Raw genomic sequence first — 21,541 nt, forward strand, 5'->3', positions numbered from 1 at the left:
CACATGAGGGAGTGTTGTGAAGTCTTTTTGCTAACATTCTTTTTCATATCACAAATATGTCAAAAAATCAAGAAGCTATAGACCAACCAATCATGCTCAAAGCCACGCAACAACAATTTGAGCGCATGAATCTAATCTTTGGAGAGATCCAAGACAAATTGGAGAGGCAAGACATTGCCATTGCCAATATACAAAGAGGGCAACAGCCAATAGCTCCTAATGTAAAAAATAATCATGGGTGCGCTACCATAAAAAAAGAAAATGGCGATGACAAGATAATTTTGATGAATGAGCCACCGTTGACATGCGTGGAAGAGATGATAGAAGGGCAAGATGTATAGATCGTGACTTGGGGGTATTAAACTAAAAATTTCTTCTTTTTAAGGTAAAAACGATCCGAAAGCTTATTTGGAGTGGAAAAAAAGATGAAGCTAGTATTTAATTGCCACAACTATTCTGAGGAGAAAAATGTGAAACCAGCTACTATTGAATTTACTTATTATGCTATTATTTGGTGGGATCAGCTTGTTTTGAGTATGAGATGAAATCGTGAAAGGCCTATAAACACTTGGGAGAGATAAAGGCCATCGTGAGGAGGAGATTTGTTCCTAGTCATTATTACAATGAGTTGCACCAAAGGCTTCAAAGTCTTACAGAAGGTTTCAGAAGTGTGGAAGATTACCACAAGAAGATGGAAATAATCATGATTCGAGCCAACATTGAAGAAGAACGAGAGGTCACTGTGGCCAAATGTTTACATGGTTTAAATCAAGATATTGCTAATGTGTTTGACTTGCAGCACTATGTTGAGTTGGAAGACATGGTTCACATTGCCATGAAAGTGGAACGATAACTGAAAACGAAAGGTTCCACTAAAACCAATTTGGGTTCATCTTCCTCATGAAAGTCAAAATAGAGCAAAGGTGAAAAAGTTGTATCAAAGCCTAAGATTGAGTCAATCAAGGATTATAGAGAGGGAGTCAACCAAAGTAAAGGTAAATCTTATTTCCAACACTCTAGAAATAGTAATATTAAGTGTTTTAAATGTTTGGGGACATGTCATATTGCATCTCAATGCCCAAATAAGAGAGCAATGATCTTGAGGGATGATGGTGATGCTGAAACCAAGAGTGAATCAGATGATAATCCTATGCCATCTTTGGAGGATGCTAATGATGGTGTTGAGTATCATATTGATGGTAAATTAATGATTGCTAGGCGTGCTCTCAACATGCAAGTAAAAGAATATGCAAAGGTACAACGTGACAACATCTTTCATATTAAATGACACGTCAAAGATAAGGTATGTAGTATGATAATTGATTATAGAAGTTGTACTAATGTAGCTACCACTAGTTTAGTTGAAAAATTAAATTTAAAAACTTTGAAACATCCTAGGGTATATAAGCTATAATGGCTGAATGATTATAGGGAAGTTTAAATTAAATAAACAAATGTTGGGAGATACAAGGATGAGGTTCTATATGATGTGGTACTCATGCATGCTTGACACATTCTTTTGGGGCGACCTTGGCAATATGATAGGCGTGTGACACATGATGGTTACGTAAATAGATATTCTTTTGTAATGAATAAAAAGCAAATGACTCTTGTACCTTTAACACCTAAACAAGTGTATAAGGATCAAATGTCAATACAAAAAGAGAGTGATAAAAAAAAAAGAAAATGAGAGTACAAAAGAAAAAGATATTGAGAGAAAAACAAGTGGAAAGATAGAAAAAAAATGAGAATATTATTAAGAGAAAAGAGAGGCAACAAGTGAATTTGTTTGCAAAAAAGAGCGAAGTTAAGAGGGTTTTCTTTTCAAAACAACCTATCATTGTACTTTTGTGCAAAGAAGCTTGTTTACATACTAATGAGCTTAACTCTTATTTATCTAGTGTTATTGTGACTCTTTTGCAGGACTTGATGATGTGTTTTCAAATGAAGTTCGTAATGGTTTACCACCTATTAGGGGAATTGAGCATCAAATACAATTTATCCCTGGATGTTAAGTTGCATAGAGTACCAAAGAGCATAGTTTCAGATCTAGATGTTAAGTTCTTAGCTAATTTGTTTTGCGTGAATTGCTTGTGCGTGAAGCTTATGGAGGTGGTTTAATGAGACATTTTGACAATACAAAGACTTTAGATGTTTTAAAAGAACACTTTTTTTGGCCACATATAAAATGTGATGTTGAAAGAATATGTGAGAAGTGTGTCACTTGTAAACATGCTAAGTCTAGAGTTTTACCCCATGGATTATATAACCTTTTACCCATACCTAGCGAACCTTGGGTTGATATTTCTATGAACTTTGTTTTGGGTTTACGTAGGTCAAAAAGGAATAAGAATTATGTTTTTGTTTTTGCTGATAGACTTTCAAATATGACACATTTCATTCTATGTCACAAAACTGATGATTCAACAAACACAGCTAATTTATTTTTCAAGGAGATAGTCAGATTGCATAGAGTACTAAGGAGCATAGTTTCAAAATCGAGATGTTAAGTTCTTAAGCCACTTTTGGAAAACTTTGTGGGGTAAGTTGGGTACTAAACTTTTATTTTCTACTACTTGTCATCTACAAATTGATGGACAAACTGACGTTGTAAATAGAATTTTGTCTACTTTGTTATGTGCCATTATTCAAAAGAACTTGAAAACTTGAGAAGAATGTTTGCCATATGTTGAATTTGCTTACAATATAACTGTACATTTAGCTATTAAATTTTCACCATTTGAGATTATATATGGTTTTAATCCATTAACTTTTTTGGATTTATTACCTTTACCTATTGATGAGCGTCCTACTGTAGATGGTAAGAAGAAAACTAAATTTGTCAAGCAAGTACATGGGAGAACGCAACAACACATAGAAAAGATGACTGAACAATATGCTACGCAAGCCAACAAAGGACGTAAGCAAGTGTTTTTTCAACTTGGAGATTAGATTTGGGTGCATATGAGAAAGAAGAGGTTCCCAGTACAAAGGCGTTTCAAGTTGCTCCCAAGGGTAGATGGTCCATTTCAAGTGGTTGCACGGATCAATGACAATGCCTACAAATTGGATCTTCCTAATGAGTATAATGTAAGTGATACTTTTAATGTTTCTGATCTTTCTCCTTTCAATGTAGGTGAAGATTCGAGGATGAATTCTTTTGAGGAGAGGGGGAATGATGAGAACCATCAAGGGAATACCATTAAAGCTTCAAGTGATCCTTTGCGCATTCATGGAGGCCCAATTACAAGAGTTAAAGACAAAACGATGCAAGCTATTTTAAATGGATTAATTGAGAAAATATGGACCGAAAATGCAATTCAAGATGCAAGACATGATGAATTAGGCTTAGAGAGAAGACAAAGCATTGTGGGCATTATTCAAGCTGTTGGGCAGCCAAATACACAATTTAGGTCAAATGCAGAAAGGGTAAATTTGAAATACAATTGGTATTGATTGAACTGGAACTAATGTACAAGCTATATACCATTGGAAAGATAATTAAGTTAACTTTCTAATACAATTTACAATGCTGGATTTGGAGTTCTCTAGAAGGTGTTTTGACCAATTTATTACAGCTTGTTCAGGCTTGGGAATTCCAACCACTTCTTTGTTTAGTCAACTTCGTTTAATTGTTTTGTTTCAAGTTTGTCAATATGTTAAGTAAGTTTACCATCAATGATAGTGGGCTAGCATTAAGTTTGTCAATAACTAGCATTAATTATGGCAGACTAGCATTAAGTTTGTCAATGACTAGCATTAATAATGATGGATTAGGGAAGACTTTTGAAGCACCCTTTGACAAACCTATACTTGGAGGTTTGTTTCAATGTTTCCATTTATATTTTTAGGATCTTGGGTTTCTATTAGCCTATTTAAACTCAGCAACTTTTCTATGTAAGACAATTAGAGATTAATGTTATTTAAATTTGAAAGATTATTCTTTCTTTGGTTCTTTTAAGAACTAGTGAACTTATCAAGAATTTGCATTCTTATGGCGTTCCAAATCTAGACTTACACTCACCTTCTCATCTACATCTTGAGTGTGGCATCAATATTATTCTTTATACCTCTGGTTCATGTTTTCTTAAGCATTGGGTTAAGATTTTGTTTGTCTTAAATTTGTTTAAAACTTTTTTGAGAAGTTGAAACTTCAAATTAGGTGTAGGTTCCAAAGTTTCATTATGGGATTCACATTAACATATTTGATCACCAGAGGGATATTTTCTTTCTAAAAGCCAAATATGAGTAGCTAAACCTAAGGTTACAAGACTATGCAAGAGTCTCTGACTACAACTCTGCTATATTTCGCACAACTTTAGAACTGATATTGTATGGTGAAAAAAATATTAATCAAGATATTCTTGAAAAGATACTATCTACTTTTCATTCGTTAAATATTGTCTTATAACAACATTAGGAGCATCGATATAGTAAATACTCTGAGCTGATAACATCTTTTTTCATTGTTGAACAAAATAATAAGCTCCTAATGAAAAATCATGAATTACATCCAATTGGTTCTCAATCATTCTCAGAAGTAAATGCTAACACAAATACCAACAGTGGACTAATCGAGGAGGGAAGAGAGCTTGTGGTTATTATTCTTATGGTGGTCATAGGCAATCGACACAGGAGAACAACAGAAATAGGTGCCACTAGAAGTGGAAAATGATGCATAAAAAATGATAGATATCATAACAAGAAATTTGTTTTCAATGTAGAGGAAAAGGACATTGGTCATGTATCTGCTGTATGGACAAACAATTAGTAGATCTTTACTAAGCATCCAAGAAAGATAAAAGAAAAATTGAGACTAATTTAGTCGATAATTTAAATCCTATTGATCTAACTCAATTTGATGTCTTTGATTTCTTTAAAGACATAGAAGGGAAAAGTGATCACTTAATTAATGACAGAAATATCCACATTAATTAAGCCCTCATTACTATGCCATAATTATTAAGGCATTGATATGTTTTGTACTTTTTGTAGTTTCCTTATACTTTTTTAATTTTTATACTTGATGTCTAACATGAACATTTGTTTATGTAAGGTTATGGAATTTATAAATGGATTATCAATTTTGGAAATGAAAGCTAGGAATGTATTATTGGCTGATAGTGCAACCACACATAGTATTCTTCAATATAAAAAATATATTTTAGAAATAAAATTACTTGAAGAAAAAAATAAATATTATATCTAGTCCTGTAAATCTGATAAAAGACTTTAGAAGAGCTATACCCTTATTAGTAAATGAAACAAAACTAATACTCCAAAATACTTTATATTTAGCAAGATCTAAAAGGAATCTGCTAAGCTTTAAAGATATCCGCCTAAATGAATATCATATCAACATTTTAAATGAAAATAATGCGGAATATCTCTGCATTATTAAAAATGTTTTCGAAATGAAGTACATATTAGAAAAGCTCCTAGCATTTTCATCAAGATTGTATTGCATAGTCATAAGTATGATTAAGAGCTACATAATGATGAACCAGAAGTTCATAGATCGAAAAATATTTATGTTGTAACATGATTGCTTTAGACACCCAAGATCTACAATAATGCATAGAATTATTGAAAATTCTCATGGACATCCATTAAAAAACCAAAGAATTCTATTGTCTAATAAGATTGTTTATACTGCTTGCTCACAAGGAAAATTTCAGGTTTCGACATCCCTTTTAAGGTTGATTATAAATTTCCGTCATTTTTACAAAGAGCCTAGGAGATATATTTGGACCAATCCACCCACCCAGTAAATTATTTAGCCACTTTATGATTTTCAATGATGCATTTGCATGGTGGTCACGTGCGGGATTGTTTGTTAGGTTAAAAAGATTAAAGGCACAATTTGTAGATTATCAAATCAAAACCATAATTCTCGATAATGCTAGTGAGTTTACATCTAAGATATTTTATGACTATTGTACTGCAATTGGTATCAATGTAGAGCATCCAATTCCATACACAAAATGAATTAGTAGAATCGCTGACTAAGCGGTTGCAGATAAATACAAAAAACTCTACTTATGGAAACAAAATTACTACTATATGCATAGGGTCATGTTATTTTACATGTTGCGGCATTAGTTTGCCTTAAACCCACTATTTGTCATCAATATTCTCCATTACAACTTATACTTGGTCAACAACCTGACATTTCTCATCTATGCACTTTTGGTTGTGCTGTGTACGCTCCCATATTACCCCTCAATGCACAAATGGGATCTCAACATTGTTTTGAAATTTATGTTAATTTCAATCACCTTCAATTATCAGATATCTAAAAACCTTATGGTTGACTTTTTTACTACATGTTTCGTGAATTATCACTTTCATGGGACAATTTTTCCATCATTGAGGAGTATAAAGTTTCATCAAGGCATGAATTTTCTTGAAAATTTCCATTTTGTCTCATTTAGATTCTCGTACCTATTAGTGTGAAGAAGAAATATAAAGGATGGTACATTTGTAGCAAATTGCAAACCAATTACCATATGCATATACAAACACAGTAAAAGCAATTAAGTCATATATTCTTAATGCTAATAAATCAGCCCAAGTGATTGTTCCTATTAAACAATCAAGTGTAAAAGCAATCAATAAGTTATCTGCTACAAGTTAAAAACATGATAGGCCACTTGGTTTCAAAGACAGTGCTCCCTAGAAGAGGAGAATGAAAAATCAGGATCTTGTTAAAAATAATGCTCGATCTACAAATGTACCCACATTATCTGAATCATTAATTCTAGAAGAACTAATGTTCCTTGAAGAGTCACAAGTGCTTAAAGAGACAGTAACTCCCAAAGAGGTATGAAAATACAAAAACAAGGAAAAGTCTATAAATTATATTTATACAAGGGAAATTGAGGGATCATAATGAGGAGAAGTCTATAAATTATATTTATACAAGGGAAATTAAGGGATCATAATGAAATAAACATTGACAACATACATGAATGGAAAAAAAGCAATCCAAGCGAAATTTGCTTCCTAACTAAACGTGAATTTTCTGGACCAACAGTCCAGACACTTGAAAATGTCAACTCTATTGGGTACAAATAGATATTGTGAGGAAACATCACTAGATAAAGAGTGCGACTAGCTACACATGGTTTCTCATAAAGACCTAGCATTGATTATGATAATACGTATTCTCCAATGATAGATACTATTACATTTCAATTTTTAATTAGTTTGACAGTCTCATAAAGACCTGACATGCGTTTCATGAGTGTAATGATTGCATATCTTTATGAGCCACTTGATATAAATATTTACATGAAAATCCCTAAAAGATTCAAAATGCCTAAAGCATGTAAATCAAATCATCATAATCTATATTCAATCAAGTTACAACGATAATTATATGGATTGAAATAATCGGGATGCATGTGGTATAATCGTCTAAGTTAATGCTTGATTAAAAAAGAATATAAAATTGATCCTATTTGCATGTGCATATTTATTAGAAAATTTAAATATGATTTATAATTATAGTAATTTATGTTGATGACATGAACTTAATTGGAACTCTTGAAGAGCTTCTAAAAACTGCTAGATATTTAGAAAGAAAATTTGAAATGAAAGATTTCGTGAAAATAAAATATTGTATTAGCCTACAAATCGAGCATAAAACAAACGAAGTGTTTATCCATCAATTTGCTTATGTTAAAAAAATCTGAAAGCATTTCAATATGGATAATGCTCATCCACTAAATACCCCTATGATTATTTAATCTCTCCATCCTAAAAAGGATCCATTCCTCTAAAGGAGGATGACAAAGAGATACTTAGACCAAAAGTATTATATCTAAATGCAATCGTTGCTTTATAATATCTAGCTCAATGCACTAGACCGAACATTACATTCTTTATAAACTTGTTGGCGAGATTTAGCTCAGCCCCAACATGACGACATTGAATGGCATCAAACATATCTTCCTATATTTCCACAGAATGAGAGAATTAGGGTTATTTTATTTAAGTGAGCTAACAAAGAATCCTACTCTTATTGGTTATATAGATACAAGCTACCTCTCTCATTGCTAGAAAACTCATTCACAAACAAGATATGTTTTCACTTATAATGGTTTTGTGACTATACAAACTTTTATTGCCACCTCCTCTAATCACTCAGAAATCATTAGTTACATGAAGTAAGTAAAGAGTGTGTTTCATTGCGATCTATGATCCATCATATTCTAACCATCTAGAATTTAAATTCTACAACAGATGTAGACAATGCTACTTGTATTGCTTTAATTAGATGATAGAACTAAACACATCTCACCAAAGTTCTTTTACATTCATGAGTTTTAGGTGGCGTTTGTTTTTTAACTTAATGACTTAAAGTGACTTAACTTAATTAATTAAGTTAATTGAGGTGTTTGTTTTTATAACTTAATGAGACTTTTTAGATAATTTTGACTTAATAAAATAAGCCAATGTTTTTAGCTTTTTACTTAATGGAGAAATCTAATTAAGTCAATTACTTACTAATGTCAAAAATATTCATGTTTTAAATTTATTTTTCATGTTTATCCCAAAACTCACCCATAGACATTTACTCCACATAAAAATATCATTATTTTTTCTTTCTTATATTATATACGATAAAATTTTAAATTTATGGTATTTTATATATTAAAATTCTAAAATAATTATATATTCACTTGAATAGAGTTTTACTTATAAATGTTAAAATATTATTTTATTTAATATATTATTTATTTGACATTCAAATTTAATAAGGATAAAAATGTAAAAGTACATATTTTCAACTTTTTCAGTTGAAAAAAATAAACAACTTAATACTTATTTTCCGATATTCAGACGAAAAAATAAACATATTATTCAGATTCAGACATTCAGGTCTATTCAGAATTCAGATTAATTCATATCTATTCAGATTTTAGACAAAAAAATAAACGCCACCTTAGTAGGAAAAGAAAATTAATGTCAAGAAAATACACTTTACCAATCATTTTGCTAATCTTTTTACTGAAGGTTTGCCGACATCAGTATTTAAAAAGTTAGTGCATAATGTTGGCATGCATTGACTCAACAAACTAAATTGATATATGATTTTGAGAGGACATTTCATCAGAGGTAGCATATTTGAAAATAAGAGTTTCTGCAGCAATATTGGATAAATTCGCACTATATTATTTTTCCTTCAGCCAGGTTTTGCCCCACTAGATTTTAATGGCAAGCTTTTAATGAGACAGTATTAAGTACACCTAGTAACATTTTTATTGTTTTTACCTAAATAGTGAAGTCCAAGAAAGAGTATTTGTAAACTTGTGAACTTTCACCATTTGAAAAAAGTCCCACATGGAAATTTTAAGCCATCCAGTTACACATAAAACAAGTGTAAACAGAGATAATTAATTTGTAAATGAATGAACAACAAAAGCGTATCAATAATAAGCTAAGTACTTTGTTCTAGTTCAAAATTTTCTATTACCTATTTATTTTATGAGTTCGATTAAGGTTATTTGTGTCATTAATAGAGGTGCAAAAGAATTTTATAGCATTTAAAAGTATTTTATTAGGTTAATAAAGAATGGTGGATTTGATGAGTTATTTGAAGGCGATAGTTCTACTTTTAAGGCCAGTTTGAGAATGCTATAACTTTTAAATAATTGTTATTAGTTATGCTGTAGAAATAATCAGCTGTGAAAAGAATCAGTTAAGTATTTAGTAAATTTTGTTTCCATATATACTGTGAATTTTGAAAGTAGTTATGGACGTTTAGTAAATTTTACTGTTAAACTATTGAGAGTAACTAAATGACTAAAATGTACATAATGTAGGATAAAATTTACTTATACATATAAAAATGTGTACATACAATATTTTTAATTGTATATTAAAATAAAATTTATAATATATTGATTTTATTTTTATTTTTATCTTAAAACAATTGATAATTAAATTTATAATATAGTGAAACAAATTTAATAATAATTCGACCAACAAATTGATTTTAATAAATTTATATTGATAAATTATAATAAAATTTTATTAAAATATTGATTTTGTTTCCAATTTGAATAATGATAATTTTAGGTTTAGGTAATAATTTTAATGATATTTATAAAATTGTATTAAAGGATAAAATTGATTCTCAAAATCAGAACCTAAGAGTTACTCATTCCCTTCTTTTCAAAATTAGGCGTAGAAGGGATTGATTTTGACAAAAGTGATTTTGATTTTTTTTTAACCAAACACTAAAATTATATTTTAAATTTTCAAAATCATTTTTAAACCTCCCAAAAGTAATCCCAAACCGGCTCTTACTCCCACCAGGCAAGCAAATGATTTCATTTTAATAATGCTAAAGCTTAAAGGTGAGTTTGGCATATATTATATGAAATAATATTTTATAGAGATATTATGATTTGTCTACCTAAGTTTTTCTAATATATTAAGTCACTAGTAAAATTTGGTGAAAACTGTATTTTACCACTTAACCACGGTAAATGCAATTAAAAATTTACTAATGCCATAAGGGAATTTAAAGAATTTTCTATTGAAGCCAAAACACACCGTTTTCAATTTTAAAATAATAATAATTTTAGTTATTATTTATATTAACTTATTAAAAAATAATCAAATTTTATATATTAAGTATTACAATACAATTAAGAAAAATAGAGCCTAAGAAACTAAAAAGTAATAGAAGCGTGTGATAAACGCGACAGAAAAGAGCGTGAACGAAGGCATGAGGCCAGGGCCAGCAACAAAGTGGCCCTATAAATGGCGGGAGCATACCCAGTATGGAAATTTCACACGCCCAATCATCTCTCTCTCAGAGTCTCTCTCTCTCTCCGTCGCTGTGACTGTGTGTCAACTTTACACTAATTGCACTCTAACCCTCAAATCCCCTCAAAAAACCCCCTCCCAGTTCCCAAATCTACATCCCTAATTCCTCATCTACGCTGCCTTCCAGTCCCATCACCCTAAATTTCTGCCATTCTAGGGCCGATTTTGTGTTCATAAAATTTAGGGTTTCTCCAGCAGCAAGGAGTTAGAGGAGTGTAAGAGTGTGTGATTCAACAAATGGAGGCCGCGGCCGGTGTCGCTGCCCCACGCGGCGGTTCTTTGCCGATGCCCTCGTCACGCAAGGAATGGCGCGCCGTTTCTGACCATCATCCCGTCCGAAACGTCGCTGATGAAGTGGTAAATCGCTTAAACGTTATCCACATTTGCAAAGAAAATGCAGTAATGTCGGAGGAATTTCGGTTTTGAAAATTAGGGGAATTTTATATTTTGGAACTATAATAGTAAAAAAATAGCTTGAAAAAAATTTATTGGTTTGAACAGTTTTCTTTTACACCATTTCAAGGATTAGGGTTGTTTCAGCTTTATATGCTGCCTTTGCTTGTGTTTCTACCTATAATTAAAGTTATTGGGTTAATTTTGTCTTTACGAAAATTTGGTTTACGTGATTAAGAATTTGCTCATGGGTTGCTGAGTTAACTTTTGGCTTCTGTGATATTTATTTGGATAATATAAGAGAAACTTTTGTGAGATGGATATTTATTTCATACTGTATCATTGTTCGTCACTTTTGAAAAACTGTTTAGACTTCCTGTTCTTGAGGGCTCGATTTGAAGTTGTTTGATTTAGTATCTTCACTGAGATTGCAAAATATTCATCACTTAACTGGAACATTAGAGATGTTTGGTTCTTTTATTGATTTGCATTTGTAATTTACTGGGAACTTGCCATATGCAGGAGTTGGAACAATCAAAATTAGGGCAATCAGATGAGAGAACAATATATGAGGTAAGGATTTTGACCTCAGCTGCTTACATTTGAGTAACAAATCACAGATTGTGAACATAGTTGATATTTACTTAAGGTGCAGCAAGGAAGAGAACCGGCTGATGTGGACTTCTGTTCCATCACAATGGATGGGAGTTTAAACATTGACTTATTGCAACAGCGGCTTCACAGTGTTGCTCGACAAAGAGAAGATCTACAAAATCTGGAGATTGAGCTTAGAACTCAAATGATTGCAAGAACTGAGTTCATGGAAATGCAAAGCAACTTTGATTCTCAAATCAAGGAGCATGTTAATGCTGCAACCAAGTTGCAGGTTTGAATTTATAACTTGACAAATCTATATCTTAAATAGGGTGTGTACACATGTGAACCTATGGGGAAAATCCAAGTTTTCATTCTTTTTTAAAAGTTAGTATTTAAAGTAATTACTTAAAAATACACGCACTATGAACATCTTTGATATTAAAACATCACTTAGGTTCTATTTTCATTCTGCATTTTTTTTACAGTAAATATTGTTTTTTTACAAAACTTGTATTGACATTTGGCCTAAATGTTGCTGTACTTGGTTGTGCAGGAGCAACTACTTGAAAGAGAGCAAACCATACTTGAGTTGGAAAGGAAAATGGACGAGAAGGATAGAGAGCTTCTTGCAATTAAACGAGACAATGAAGCGGTTGGTTAATTTGGTTGTGCTTTTTGCCCCTTTTCTCCTCTGTTGAATTTATTGTAAATTGGCTTCTCTTAAATTTTATGTAGGCCTGGGCTAAAGAGGATCTTTTCAGAGAACAAAACAAAGAATTGGCAACTTTCAGGTTTGTGTATGCAGTGTATTTTATTCAGTTAAGTCTTTACTTTTATATATATATATATATGGGTTTACCTTTTTTCAAATCTTTAGGTCATAGCTGATTGATAGCTTCTTGACTAAGTAATTTCTTCATTTTTTTTTTAATGGTACAGGTGGCTGTTTCTTGATCCTTGCTGCTCTAGCTGCTTGTGTGCATTTTTGGTATATTACTTTCAGCAGTTTTGATTACATCTTTTGAATAAATTTAGATTGTTTTTGTCATTTGCAGAAGAGAGCGTGATCAATCTGATGCTGAAAGAGCTCAGCACATAAAACAAATGCATGATCTCCAAGAACATATTCAAGAAAAAGAAAGACAACTTATTGATTTGCAAGAACAGGTTTGTATGTTTGTACTTTTTCAAGCAGTAGTTTTTTGGAAGTTAAGGCAACGAGCTCACTGTTCCATTCTTTTTATACACCTGGTTGTGATACTTTTAATTGTCATCTTTCAAAATATTCTCTCTGTTCCCAGACCTGCTGGAATGTTTACTGTATTAAGCATTACTTTAATTACATAAGAGCTTCTGATGTCGTGTTTGCTTGATAGCTATCATACACTATTGTGGCTAGGAGGTGCCTTGCATAACGATATTCTTATTTTCAGCATAGGGTTGCTCAAGAAACTATTATATACAAGGATGAACAATTGAGGGAGGCACAAGCTTGGGTTGCACGTGTCCAGTTGCAGTCAAGTACAAATCATTCATTACAGGCAGAATTGCGTTTACAGGCAGAATTGCGTGAACGGACAGAGCAATTTAACCAGCTCTGGCTAGGGTGTCAAAGACAGGTTGGCTGCTTTTGGATTTTCTTTTTCATTTTTAGGTTCTGTGATTTTTTACCTTTCTTTTCTCCATTTGTTTTAGGATGTACTCATGTTTCACAACAAATTCTGTTGTTGAAGTTTAAATTTATTTTTAGCATGGATGTTAATTGTCATTGCCTTTCTTCATAGGATGTTTACTATTCTTTCAATTTAGATTGACTGGTTTTCCTGATAATCAATGTCAGTTTGCTGAGATGGAGAGACTTCATTTGCATACAATACAGCAGCTTCAACGTGAGCTGGCAGATGCAAGAGAAAGGAGTGGAACTTTCACTGATGATTCACATATATCTCACAATAATTCAAAGGATGCAACTCAGTTTGCTCCAAACAATGGAAACCAACTAGCTGCAAATGGAGGTGCTTTATCTGGTAATACAGGCATTCTTCCAAACGGAAATTCAGATAGCACTGAATCTTTTGCTTCATCCGGCAATGCCTCAACACAGGTAGTTTTGCTTGTTGTTAGTAGCTTCATATTTTACTGCTTTTCCATTGTCATTGTGCTGAAAGTGCTCTAGAGGGGAGTTTTTTTAAAAACTTTTCTAGGATGGAGATCGTAGAGGTACAATCTTCCTTCGTATGTTTCCTTAGTTGATTGACAAACCAACTATAAATAGTGTCATGCCTATCTTTCCTAAGTATTAAACTGCTGCATCGCTTTAATTTCTTGTGCACCCCATCTGCAAACTCACATGACTGAAAAACTTTTAATATCACAATTGTTTCTTTTATGGTGCACATATGTGTTTCTTGAAAACTAGCAACTTCTGTTAGTGTGTAAATCTGGATGTGTTTGATGGAAACTAAGATGATTACTGGAGCAGTAATAGTTGTTGCAACTGCTGAGTTAATGGAAAGATGCTTAAACAAGAGTTTTCATAATAGAACATGTTTAAGCTTGTATCATAGAACAAATTACAGGCATAGAACAATATGCATTAGGTATTAAGATTTATTGACTCTATTAGAAAGCAAACAGAGTTTTATTAACTTTAAATTGCAGATTTCAATCCAAATTAGCCTGTCTTGCAGCAAATTCGATAACAGCCCTATCATGGATTTCTAAATAAATTGTATTTTTGTAACTCTATGCCTTGGGAAGTAGTAAAGGAAGGCATGGCTAATATTTTTAACATCAAGAGTGGAACGATCAATGTATTAGGTATTAAGATTTATTGACTCTATTAGAAAGCAAACAGAGTTTTATTAACTTTAAATTGCAGATTTCAATCCAAATTAGCCTGTCTTGCAGCAAATTCGATAACAGCCCTATCATGGATTTCTAAATAAATTGTATTTTTGTAACTCTATGCCTTGGGAAGTAGTAAAGGAAGGCATGGCTAATATTTTTAACATCAAGAGTGGAACGATCAATGTATGGTAAATGTAAAGACTTGTGAGAAGTCATGTCCATAAACTCCACAATCTAGAGACGCCACACCCCTCCCCCAAAACAATCTTTTATGAAAACAATAAGAATGACTAGATATATTTAACTTTATTATGGTCATATTAATGAACAAAAGTCCATTTCATTTCCCTCCAATATACAACCAAATGAAAAGTGGAAAGAATGATATTGTTCTTCTATTCCTTATCTTTCCTTCCCACCTTGACTTTGCTTTTCTCTGTCAGTGCCTTCCTAGCAAGAATAGTCATAGCATAGAGTACATAATTGTGATTTCTAAGTGTTAATTCTCTCTCTCGCCATTAGTCGGATCGTGTTCCTGGAGTTCCAATTGCCCCATCGTCCCTGGTAGGGTTGCCTTCGTATCTTCCACCTGGACAAGTGCCTCTTCATTCATTCATTATGCATCAACATGGGGTTCCCCATTCTCTGCAGTCACACATTCCTCAATCCCATGTTGGGCATTTTCACTCAATGCCAACAATTTCATCTCTCCAACAGTGGCAGAACCAACAGGTATTATCAGATTAAACCTTTTTTTTTTTTTGGAAATCCTAAATTTTTGGATATTACTTGTATGATGCATTAAGTTCTTTTCTCTTCAGGCTACATCAGAGGGTTCACAGATTTCTGCATCAAATCAGCATCCATCATCGCATACTGATCAAAACCATATGAGGTCAGATGCCAATTATGAGTATGACATGTCTGTTAATGGACAGGCCCTTCATTCAGGTTATCTTGATGTTCATATCAGCCAAGGGACTGAACCAGCCTCTGTGATATCATCCTCAACTGTAGAAGCACAGGTTCTTAATCCTTGAAATCTATTTGTTCACAATTTTCACATGTCATTTGTTTCTGTATGCAATGTTGACAAAACCGAAATAATGCTTTTTTCACAGGTTCTTGAGTCAATGGATAGAAGCTACCTGGCTGCCCCCCAGCCTGAGAAGAACCTGCAACAAATTTCTTCCCAGTTTCATGATGCCTTAAGATTGAATGCCCTTGAACATAACAGTGAATCCAAGGTTTGTCTTTCTTTGTGTTTATTTGGGTTGTGCCGTCTGGTCGGCTTGGATCAGAGAATAAGCGTATTTTGAAATTGTTCTGGTTCTGAGCAGAATGATATGAAATTGACTGATCATGGTCTTCAGGGTGAAGTTGTAAAAGCTGAACCAAGTTCCACTGCTAGTGCATCTCCCTCAGATAGTTCAATTAATTCAATCAATCTTGGTGAAGCCGCAATCAACGATGACAGTGGAGCAGCCTTGCCTGAAGGTTTGATCTCAGCTGGACACATGAATACCCTGATAGCAGGAAAGGCTTCTGAAACTTCTCTTCTTGATGAAAGATCATTGTTGACTTGCATAGTTCGCACCATTCCAGCTGGTGGTAGAATTCGGATAAGTTCAACGGTGAGTGAATTTTTAAAAGATTACCTGCAGACCACTGGTATCTTGGCATTTTCTGCCTGCCAAAATTTGTTTATTAATTTTTTTGTTTCTGTGATTTAAATACAGTTACCAAATAGGCTTGGAAAAATGCTTGCTCCTTTACACTGGCATGATTACAAGAAACAATATGGAAAGCTTGATGACTTTGTGGCCAGTCACCCAGAGGTGAGATGCTTAAGAGGTTTAGTTAATATGTTTCTAATTATAATGTGTATCATATCAATTGGAAAAACCCTTACTGTGTTTTTCAGTTTTTTGTGATTGAGGGTGACTATATTCAGCTTCGAGAAGGAGCGCAAGAAATGATAGCAGCTACAGCTGCTGTTGCTAAAGTTGCTGCAGCAGCTGCAGCATCTTCTCCTTACTCCTCATTTTTGCCTTCTGTTGCTGTAACTCCAATGGCACAATCTCGATTGAAAAAGGTTCCATCCATTGATTCCAACTCAGTGATTCCAAACCAACATCTTAATGGTGTTAGTTTTGGTATGGCTGGAGGTTTTTCAAATGTAAAAATTTTGAGCAAACCTAGAGAACCATTTGAACTAAATGGAGCAAATTTTGAGAGGTCAAGTGTGATAAGTGCTCAAAGCAAGGGCTCACCTCAAGGAAGGCCTAACCCAAATTTTGTTGGGAAGCAACAGAGCAGGTATGACTGGAACATTTTAGATGGTTACAGCCTGCTATATCATAATATCAATGTCATTCTTTTCTATGATTAAGTGACAAGCTTATTGAGATTTATATGTTCTGCATTGGCAGGCCAACTGGAGCTGCAGCAAACTCCCGCCGATAGTAAGTACGATTATGATATTTCTGAAATTTGGTTAATGCAGTTGTTTATGAATATGGGTTATGCTTTCAATCTTTGGGGTGGGACTTTAGCTGGTTGTAGACGGAACGTGGTTTTGAAGAATATCATGACTGAAAAAATAACTGTTTTTGGATTTTGGGTATGATACTGCATTGGTATAATACCTGCTATTCTTTAACGTGAAAGGGTTGTGTGTATTGTCCCTTCAATCTCTGTATATTAGATAGTTACATGATGGTATCAGTTTGTTTGAGGTCCGCACACTTTGTGTCAGCAATGAATGCAAAAGTTCTGGATGTTTAGTAGGTTCTATAAGTTTCAAAAAATACATTTCTGTTATCAACCAATGTTGGAAATATGTGTTTTCTTCCATGAAATTGGATAGGAGAAGCTCAGTCTGCATTTTTTTCCCTTTTGGTTTTGATATAGTGGTCGACATAGTGCATACTAATTGGGTTTGAGTAGTTAGCTCAAAGAAAATGCTTTTTATGTGCCACAGCTAGTTTCAACATAGTGCATACTAATTGGGTACAAGTAGTGCATGTTGAGAATTAGTCCAAGTGTAATCTTTCTCTTAATCTATTTATTTTGGCAGGATAGATGGAATCACATGGATGTTGATATAATGTTGGCGGTACAGAGAGACGATCTGAGAATATTTTGGCAGGTGCTCTGGCAGAAATGTCCTTCCAGATAGGAATTTCCAGCAATGTTTTGCATCTTATTTAAGAGGTCTCAGATTGGAATGAAATAGTCAGCTGACTTTATTTACTTATTATTATCTTTTTTCGCTCCCTAATCTGTTGGATTAGTATTTAATTACTGTGTTTTGGCATACTCAAGATGGCAGCCATCCTGCAGTGATATTCTTGCCCAATTGCATTTGTGCATCTGATTTATCGTATTTGTTTTGTTTGCAAATCCCTCATTGTTCGGCAGTCGGCACTGTTGATTTCTGGAATTAGCCGATCTCTCCCAATTGGTTTGTCGATGCATTGCCTGGTCTCCGGAAGCTTTTGACTGAAGCTTAATTTTCTCAAAAAATAATATTTTATACTCCCCTGTATTGTGAATATAGAATTATAGTAGGAAGTAAAAGTACATGTAAAACAAATGAAAGAAGAATTGTATTAAGCTATCGTTTTAAAGCCATTATTTCTCACACAAAAAACAAAGCCAAATGATTATATAATAGTTAATTATCCGGTGTTCAGAGTATGTACAAACTGTCTTATAGTGCAAGTTGGCAGGTCAAATGATAAACGTGCTTAAGATATGATTTCAAAGTCTATGCCCCCGTCGCATGTAATAAGTAGAGTGCACTTGTATTTAATTTAGCTATAGAAATAGATCCTAGTCATACGTGTGCAGCTAACTAAGGTAACCATATGGCCCTTTCACGAATTTAAGATGAGAGGGTGGAGGTGTTTAGAGGCTGTCCCGCTTGGCATCTTTATTAGTATAAATTTAGTGGTTAAAGAGAAAAGGATCACAGCGCACTTGTGTCTAATTTAGCTTTAGAAATTCTTCCCCGGCGAGATAGTGCTCTCTCTAACTAGAGATGTTCAAAATCCAATCCGATCCGCTCAATCCGATCCGTGGATTGGTGGATTGGATATGGATTAAAAATTTAAAAATTTGCAGTCGATGGATTGAATATGGATTTACTTCTGTAGTCGATGGATTGGATATGGATTTACTTTTGTAAATTTGTAGAAATCCGTGAATTCGCAAAATGTACATATATAATTAAAAAATTATTATAAATTTAATTTAAAAAATTATAAATGTGACATTGCATAGTTACTAAGCACTATAACATATCTTAGCCATTACCCAATAATAATATAAAATAAAAAATAATTAAATAATCAAATATACAAATATAACTTGTAAAAATTGTAAAACAAAATAAAAGCAAAGTCACATGCACTAGCAAAAGCAAAATAACATAACGACAAGTCACTAACAATTTGTAAACAAAAAACCCCAAGTTTCCCCGCCGTCACACACACTAGCAACACTCAATACTGGTTGGCTACACTCTTAACACGGATTTAAAGGACATCGGTCGCGCGATTCCGGTGAGAGCAAGCCATCTTCTTTCCCAAGTCCATTGAGCCACTTCACATTCACTGGTCCCAGCTGAACAATTTCACTATCACAACCTTCAAGATCGTCACATGTACGGCTTCTCCTGGTTCCCATCGTGGATGGTTCCGTAATCACCACTTTTCGACAGGCGCAACAGCCCTAGTGAAGGATCAGACTGTGTTTGGTTTCCGAAACTTCGTCATTTCAATTAATTGTGGCTTTATTTGAACAATTAATTTCGGTGTTATATTAACGTATTATTGTAACTTTATTTGAACAATTAAGCTTGGTGTGTTATATTTTGAAATTTTGAACGTATTATTGTAGCTTTATTTGAATAATTAGTCTCGATATGTTATATTTTGAAACTTTAAATGTATTATTTTAGCTTTATTTAAATAATTTATTTATTTAAATTTTATTCAATTTTAAATTTAATTGGTAGCAAAATTATTTTTATATTAGATTTTTTATTTCTTTAGTTGGAGAGAACTAAAAATTTTTAATTCGAAAATTAATGCGCAAAATGGTGGATTGCATATGGATTGAGTCAAATCCGCATCCGATCCGCAGACGTATGAATTGAATATGGATTGAGTCAAATCCGCATCCGATCCGTAGATGTATGGATTGGATTTGGATTGAAATTTTATCAATCCGTGGATTGGATTGGATTGAAAAATTATAATCCGCAAAATCATGGATCAGATATGAATTGATGTCCAATCCGTAAAATCCGATCCGCGAACACCCCTACCTCTAACAAGTGCTCCCCCTGATAGGGTGTCCTCTAATGATAAACTTGATAGTTTGTTTAAACGACGCTTATTGATGTCATATATTATCTTTTCAAGAAATGAACATGTAGAGTTTTAGTAAACTTATCTACAAAATTATATGTTGAGCGAATCTACTTGATATAAATATTATTATTTTGTTGTAACTCATGAGTGTAGAAGAAGTTTGGTAAGATATGTTTCGTTTTATCTCTTTTAATATATTCCGCCCTGAGTTGAGTTATACAAGTAGTAGTATTTTCCTATATCACTATTGGGATGTTAACACTTGAAGATAATTTAGAAACACTTTGGATATGATGGATGACAAATCATAGCCATATGCATTCTCTGCTTGTTTCATGTAGAACAAGAATCTTAAAGCAATTGGAGGATGTAGCCACAAGAGTTTACTTTGCCTATTTCTAAGAAATGATTGTGCCATTATAAGTAAAACATATCCCGTCTATGAATAAGCTTTATGATTGAGATGCTTTAAGGATTTTGAATCCTTCTAGGATTTGCATGTATATATATGTGTGTATAAACACACGCGCGCGTGTACACACACACACACACACATATATGTATAAAAGCATCTAATGATCCATATAAAAGTAAGTTGTCACCACTAGGATGCATATCAAGCCTCTCAGACACAAGCAAGCTAATTAAGAATTGAAACACAACTATACACATTACTAATGAATATGTCTTCCCATAATCAATACTAGGTCTATATATTGATTTACATCTAACAACCTTCTTCTCTTTGTTACGTTTTTGTACAAATGCCCATCTATATCCAACGAGTGAACACTAACAGATGTTTGGACTACATATTTAAAAAACATCACGTTTGGCTAAAGTCAATTTTGCTTAGATTGCATCTTTCCATTTAGTCAATCATTTTTCTATTTACATTCATCGACAAATTATGGTTTTGAACCATTATTTAATAAGTTAGTAGCACTATAAACGCAAAACCATCATCCATAAATTATGTCTTTACGATTTCACACTTTCTGTGTGTGCGCAACATTTATAGATTTTTTTTTTTCATTTTGAACTACATCAAGGGCTTGGCTTATATTTGATGTATTTGCCTCTTCAGGAGGCAGTATCACTATATAAACACGTCTCAATTCTCATCAAGGACCTTTTGTTCTGAATAAGCACTTTCACTTACAACTTGATCATTCATAATAACAAGATCTTAACTTTTTGTTTTTCTTTTCTACAAAATACTATCTTTTGAACCAAATGGTCTACCATGCTTTAGATGTGCCATAAATGATTCATCAGTTGACTTTTTATCAAAATATTTAATAGGAACAACTATCCATCCAAGTATGTTTGCAACTGGTATAAAGGACTTGATTACTTAAGTTGCATATAAAAATGCATCTGGCAAGCAATTTACAATTTGTTGTAAGTGAATTATCCTTCACACTTCATTTTAGTTTGAGTAGTACGGGAATCTAGATGAGTTAATTTTTTCACTT

The 21,541-nt window shown here is 33.1% G+C and overlaps 1 protein-coding gene across 6 annotated transcripts; it reads left to right on the forward strand.

Annotated features, from left to right (window-relative positions):
- Window positions 1-10,822: 10,822 nt before the first annotated feature.
- Window positions 10,823-18,089, forward strand: LOC18048978. Of its 6 annotated transcripts, XM_024188208.1 has the most exons (17): window positions 10,823-11,199; window positions 11,758-11,808; window positions 11,885-12,121; window positions 12,386-12,484; window positions 12,568-12,623; window positions 12,888-12,999; window positions 13,266-13,451; window positions 13,673-13,936; window positions 15,205-15,414; window positions 15,504-15,577; window positions 15,656-15,707; window positions 15,804-15,929; window positions 16,023-16,316; window positions 16,422-16,520; window positions 16,607-17,001; window positions 17,115-17,147; window positions 17,762-18,089. In XM_024188208.1, coding segments are annotated over exons 1-17 (2,409 nt in total). In that variant the 5' UTR covers window positions 10,823-11,079; the 3' UTR covers window positions 17,763-18,089. The 6 variants fall into 6 exon arrangements, with proteins under 6 accessions (XP_024043976.1, XP_024043972.1, XP_024043974.1 ...); XM_024188204.1 differs by having other exon boundaries at window positions 15,504-15,707; XM_024188206.1 differs by having other exon boundaries at window positions 15,504-15,707; window positions 17,767-18,089.
- Window positions 18,090-21,541: the final 3,452 nt, after the last annotated feature.

The sequence above is a fragment of the Citrus clementina genome, unplaced genomic scaffold (assembly GCF_000493195.1).
Source record: "Citrus clementina cultivar Clemenules unplaced genomic scaffold, Citrus_clementina_v1.0 scaffold_3, whole genome shotgun sequence".
Classification (NCBI taxonomy): Eukaryota; Viridiplantae; Streptophyta; class Magnoliopsida; order Sapindales; family Rutaceae; genus Citrus; species Citrus x clementina.